Source organism: Bidens hawaiensis, unplaced genomic scaffold (genome assembly GCF_021521415.1).
Source record: "Bidens hawaiensis isolate Kalapana, Puna unplaced genomic scaffold, B.hawaiensis_p1.1 tig00018742_1, whole genome shotgun sequence".
Taxonomy (NCBI): domain Eukaryota; kingdom Viridiplantae; phylum Streptophyta; class Magnoliopsida; order Asterales; family Asteraceae; genus Bidens; species Bidens hawaiensis.
Window position 1 is genome coordinate 21,963 of NW_027492836.1, and position 6,678 is coordinate 28,640.

The 6,678-nt window shown below is 36.3% G+C and overlaps 1 protein-coding gene across 1 annotated transcript; it reads left to right on the forward strand.

Moving 5' to 3' along the window:
* The first annotated feature begins 1,088 nt into the window (after window positions 1–1,088).
* LOC143556777 (7-ethoxycoumarin O-deethylase-like) lies at window positions 1,089–3,575 on the forward strand. The gene is made up of 2 exons (XM_077046023.1): window positions 1,089–2,217; window positions 2,953–3,575. Exons 1-2 carry the CDS (start codon window positions 1,339–1,341, stop codon window positions 3,559–3,561), a joined length of 1,488 nt encoding a protein of 495 aa, XP_076902138.1. The 5' UTR covers window positions 1,089–1,338; the 3' UTR covers window positions 3,562–3,575.
* Window positions 3,576–6,678: the final 3,103 nt, after the last annotated feature.

Below are 6,678 nucleotides of genomic sequence, written 5' to 3' on the forward strand. Positions count from 1 at the left end.
ATCGACTCCTATATAAGTCATATCGATGGAGGCAAATTGGTATTAGTTAGTCATACATGAGCTCATTACTGATTGATCATCACCATAAAAGTTATTCTTGCTTTAAATACAAATATTGAAAATAATGAAGACGATGACGATGGGATCAATTACTCTTCGAACCCGGACACTCCAGTTCATGATGAGACTGTGGTTCTTCCTACTAAATCTCAAGCTACCACTGCTGCTGCTGGAGCTTCACAAGCTCCAAGGCGTTGATGGAAGAAGTCTCACACTATCAGTAACCGAGCAAGTGTGAGAGATCGGTTGTATCCCTACCTGGATGATTCTCTGATTGTGTATTTCAAGTGACACCCAAGCAGCGAGACGTGGGCGATACACCGAGCAAATGAAGATCTCACGTACATGCATATCACTGACATACATACTGTCTCCCAACTCGACATGAACTATTTCAGAAGGATAATGGGCCAGTATGTGACAGAGAAGCAGCTCAAGGGATGGTTTAACAGGTTTTTAAGCAACCATTGAAAGAAGGATTACCTGAACTTCAAGCTCAACAAGGGTAAGGCCTTCTGTCATCCTACAGAGATTGATTCAGCCACCAGAAAGAAGAAAAAGATGTGGCGGTACAAGACTCACAAGGAGGGAAGACCAATCTACCATGTTGAACCATTCCTCTCTAACTTGTTGAGATTGATCCAAGTAAACTAGTGTTTTGTTGTTTGATCCGTCCATAGGACCTATTATTGTGTAATTTGAATAATTAATTATGTTTAATTAGATTCAGTGTATGTTAATAGCTTAAAACACTTGTATTTTAATAAATTACTTGTTTCAAAATTTTAAATTTTATACTACTAAATTTTAAAATACATATTCTTATATTAAATCTAAAAGCAAAATTTACATGATTCTTTTATGAAACTATACGAATCTTATATTATACAGTTAATGCCATACCGAAATGTCATATAGATTGTATATCGTTTTTTGCTATATGATTTGTATGATTATCAGGTGGGGTGTGTGTAGCAGGTACACTCACCATATATATAACACGAATTTATTGTTGTTTAAAAAACTTAACTGTTTAATTCTTGACTTTAATTAGTGACTGATGTAGATAGGCAAGAAAATTAATCAGCCAATTTTATAGTCTTCTGTATATGAATTTAATATTACATGTTGCTCCAATGCCCTTTGGATTTAACCTTAATGTAACAATCACTGATGATTTCCCAACATGTTGCCAATTTTATAGTCTTATGTAACAATCACTTAATTTAAATAAATCCATCCATTAGCTCCTTGGATCACACTCAACAACCTTCATCAATGGACTTTTCTCTACTCATTGTTGGTCTCTTCTTATCTTACGCGATTATCCGAGCCACTCTCTCGATGTTTACGTTCGGCATAACCAATAACCTGCCTCCAGGCCCAAAACCTTTTCCTATCATCGGTAACCTCCACTTGCTAGGAAACCAACCACACCAATCTCTAGCCAAACTAGCCAAAGTTTATGGCCCTATAATGTCACTAAAACTCGGTCAAATCAACACAGTTGTTATCTCCTCTCCGGCTGCCACGAAAGAAATCCTCCAAAAGCAAGATATAGCCTTTAGCTCGCGTAGTATTCCGGACGCGTTGCACGCACAAAACCATTACCTGTATTCGATTAGCTTTATGCCTATAAGCTCACAGTGGCGCACCCTACGCAAGATAATGAACTCTGGCATCTCATCGGGTAAATCGCTTGATGCGAGTGGAAATTTACGTTGTGAGAAAGTAAAAGAGCTTATAGCGTACTGTCAGAAAGCCAGTTTCTCAAATGAGTCTGTCAATATAGGACGTGCAGCTTTCAGAACCTCGTTGAATCTTCTGTCAAACACTGTTTTCTCCAAGGATTTAATGGACCCGTACGAGGATTCGGGCAAGGAGTTTAAGGAGTTGGTTGGGAACATTATGATAGAGGTGGGGAGGCCAAATCTGGTGGACTATTTTCCAGTGTTGAGAAAGATTGATCCTCAAGGCGTCAGGAGGAGGCTAGATCAACATTTTAAGAAGATTCTTGGTGTGTTTGACGAGTTGATCAACGAGAGGTTGGGAAATGAAAGCAAAGTGAAGCATGATGATGTGTTGGACGTGTGTTTAAAAATGAATCAAGATAATCCGGACGAGCTCAGTCGAACGCAAATTAAGATGTTGTTTTTGGTGAGTAAATCATTGCATCTTTGATCTTATCAAGTTTTAAGTCGTTTTTGCAGTTGTTTTTGGATCCAATGAATTTGTTACAATCTAAAGAATTATTCGGTTTTCAGGTAACTTCAAATTAATTGAACCTGTGATAAAACCGAATTTTAATTTCTTATTTGGTTTTTATTATCACAAATAACATTTAATAATCATTTTTGGTTTGGGTTTGGGTTCTTATGATAAACCAGTTTGGGAGAGAGCAGGCACGCAAAGTTCTATGTGTGTTTTTTATTAAGTTATGATGTTAATTTTTATTTCTCTTCATGTTAATATGACCTACCAACAATTATCAGCATAATATATGATCAGGTATAATTAATATTTTGATATAATATTATATAAATGATTATAATTGTCATATATATATAAATAAATAAATTTTACAGTATAGACACTACCCACATAGTATCCGTATATAACATCCCTTTGTGAAAAGGTCAAGGACTATAATATCACAAATCTGAACAAGCATTTGTTCGGATACACTGATTTGGTAAAATTGACTTTGAGTTCATGTTAGTACCTTCACAAGCTTCAAAAATATATAATAATTTCCACTAGTTGTGTTAAATTTTCTGGAAAACTAAACATTTCTTTTTTTTTTCTTTTCATTTCAACATGTTTTTAAAATGAAAATACAATTTTAATTTTATTCAAACATTAATTAAGTGTTTACTATGCTTGGTGATGAAGGATACGTTTGTTGCTGGTACCGATACGACATCAAGCACAATTGAATGGGCAATGACAGAACTACTACGTAACCCAGACATCATGGCCAAAGCCAAAGACGAGTTCGAAAAGGTTATTGGTAAAGGAAACATCATAAAAGAGGATGAGGTTTTGAAGCTACCATACTTAACTTGTATTGTAAAAGAGACCTTACGAGGTCACCCACCGGTCCCCTTTTTGCTTCCTCGTAAGACTGAGAACGAACTTAAACTCAATGAATACACCATCCCAAAAGGAACCCAGGTGCTTGTGAATGCATGGGCTATTGGACGAGACCCGTCCATTTGGGAAGACTCACAAGAGTTCAAGCCAGAAAGATTCTTGTCATCGTCCATTGATGTTCGAGGACAAGATTTTGAATTAATTCCGTTTGGAGGTGGACGAAGAATATGCCCGGGAATGCCACTTGCACTCCGTATTATACCCTTGGTGTTGGGCTCATTACTTAATAATTTCAATTGGCAGCTTGATACGAGGATTCAACCTAATGATCTGGACTTGAATGAGAGGTTTGGAATTACTATACAGAAAGCCAATCCTCTTTATGTTGTCCCATTACCATTGTATTAGCATATATATATATATATATATATATATATATATATATATACTTTGAAAACCCAACTTGTGGCATATGTTATCCACGTATGTATGTGATCTATTTTATTTGTGGTTCACCAAAAGAGCGTTATAGGAACTTCAAATTTCATATTTGTGACATATAAGAGAGGTCAACAATCAACTTTTCAAGTTTGTACCATCTATCTATATTAGGGTCTGTTCCCTACTTATACCATACCTTTCATTCGTGCTATAACTATACATACCTTTCTTTACATAATCATACTTTTGTACATACTCATTTCATTACGTACTTTCATACTTACATATTTCACACAAGGCATACTAATATTTCTTTCCTCGTCGATATCCGAAGATCGTTCACGCACCGACGAGCTTTCTTTCATACATTCATACATACTATCACATAGATCATAATAGCATACACTTATCATTTAAGTAAGTGTATTAACATTCACATTGAGTATGCACACAGCCCCGTAACATAACAAGAAAGTGGGGCTAGAAACTCACATGACTCCTGTTACGTTCACCGTTAATGGTTATTCCCTTATTTAGCTGTGCACGACTAACTGTATAACAATTACACGTATCAATTAACTATCACTACCCATATCGTGTTTCTAGTTTAATTATAACCTCAACGAACAAGGTCCGGAGGCAGCGCCCCTGGTAGTGGGGTTCTAGGTTAGGCAACCCCTAGCAGGGTCCAGGGGCAAAGCCCCTGGCTGCGTCGAGCTGCCAAGTCAGCTTAGAAAAATTTTATTTCCATTAACTGTCTTAACACATTTTTCATTAGAATTCTCAATTAATATTTTATTTGCTAATTCATAAAGTTCTAGGGCTTCTTTGTAATTAATCCATTCTTTTCTAAGTCCAGGGACCTTTTGGTCATTCTTTCAAAGTCTAATTTGTTATCTAGTTCATTAACGAATGGACTCATTCGTTACTTCTTAACTTTATAACGAACTGGTCTTTATAACGAACTAGTCTTTATAATGAACTGGTCTTTCATAATGATTTAACCCTTATAACGAATTGAGGGTTCATTCATCATTTCCCCATAACGAATTACTTAATGAACTGTTAAACAAACTGCTGCTAGTTCGTTATTTCTTCTTAACGAATGGCATAACGAATTGATGTTAATTCGTTATTCTCTCGTTAACGAATTAGGGTTAGGTCAAAATGGGGAACATTCTCTGACATTCCCCACTGTTCCGGCGCCGCTATTGCCGGAAAAACGGGATCTCGTCGGAAAGCTAGTCTCGCTTGTTTCACCACCGTTTTCATCGTTTTTCGTCTCGTTCGATCCAGATATGAGCTAGGGTGATCCCTAAGCTCATATTTTGATCGGTTTATACCCAATTCTATCCAGATCTCATGACTTTAACGGTTTAGGGTGTCGGCTCGTCATTTCGCAACTAGATATAGCGGTTTAGGATTCATGTAATATCATACTACCATTACCTCGGGCCAGGATCGGTTTTCCTTCTTGGTTTCTGTTAGGGAAAAAGAGAAATATGTGACAGAGCTTAAGTGTGTGTTTTTGATGGTGTATGGAATGAGTGAAATGAATTGATTTAATGGACAATTAAGGTATTTATATCATGGGTCATGGGCTTAAGCCCTTGGTCTTTCTCCCTTCCGTATCAACCCAAGTCCATTACCCATATTACTTAACCCAACACAAGCCCGACTCATAATAACTCATATTTTATTTTATTAACCGTTACGAGAAAACGGGATGTTACACATTGAGCGGTTATCGACTCCTATATAAGTCATATCGATGGAGGCAAATTGGTATTAGTTAGTCATACACGAGCTCATTAGTGATTGATCATCACCATAAAAGTTATTCTTGCTTTAAATACAAATATTGAAAATAATGAAGACGATGACGATGGGATCAATTACTCTTCGAACCCGGACACTCCAGTTCATGATGAGACTGTGGTTCTTCCTACTAAATCTCAAGCTACCACTGCTGCTGCTGGAGCTTCACAAGCTCCAAGGCGTTGATGGAAGAAGTCTCACACTATCAGTAACCGAGCAAGTGTGAGAGATCGGTTGTATCCCTACCTGGATGATTCTCTGATTGTGTATTTCAAGTGACACCCAAGCAGCGAGACGTGGGCGATACACCGAGCAAATGAAGATCTCACGTACATGCATATCACTGACATACATACTGTCTCCCAACTCGACATGAACTATTTCAGAAGGATAATGGGCCAGTATGTGACAGAGAAGCAGCTCAAGGGATGGTTTAACAGGTTTTTAAGCAACCATTGAAAGAAGGATTACCTGAACTTCAAGCTCAACAAGGGTAAGGCCTTCTGTCATCCTACAGAGATTGATTCAGCCACCAGAAAGAAGAAAAAGATGTGGCGGTACAAGACTCACAAGGAGGGAAGACCAATCTACCATGTTGAACCATTCCTCTCTAACTTGTTGAGATTGATCCAAGTAAACTAGTGTTTTGTTGTTTGATCCGTCCATAGGACCTATTATTGTGTAATTTGAATAATTAATTATGTTTAATTAGATTCAGTGTATGTTAATAGCTTAAAACACTTGTATTTTAATAAATTACTTGTTTCAAAATTTTAAATTTTATACTACTAAATTTTAAAATACATATTCTTATATTAAATCTAAAAGCAAAATTTACATGATTCTTTTATGAAACTATACGAATCTTATATTATACAGTTAATGCCATACCGAAATGTCATATAGATTGTATATCGTTTTTTGCTATATGATTTGTATGATTATCAGGTGGGGTGTGTGTAGCAGGTACACTCACCATATATATAACACGAATTTATTGTTGTTTAAAAAACTTAACTGTTTAATTCTTGACTTTAATTAGTGACTGATGTAGATAGGCAAGAAAATTAATCAGCCAATTTTATAGTCTTCTGTATATGAATTTAATATTACATGTTGCTCCAATGCCCTTTGGATTTAACCTTAATGTAACAATCACTGATGATTTCCCAACATGTTGCCAATTTTATAGTCTTATGTAACAATCACTTAATTTAAATAAATCCATCCATTAGCTCCTTGGATCACACTCAACAACCTTCATCA

Excerpts from the sequence above, each read along its gene's own strand:
- LOC143556777 (XM_077046023.1), top strand. The coding sequence starts at position 1,339 with ATGGACTTTTCTCTACTCATTGTTGGTCTCTTCTTATCTTACGCGATT. Across the intron at positions 2,218-2,952 it reads AAATTAAGATGTTGTTTTTG|GATACGTTTGTTGCTGGTAC; the intron begins GTGAGTAAATCA and ends TTGGTGATGAAG.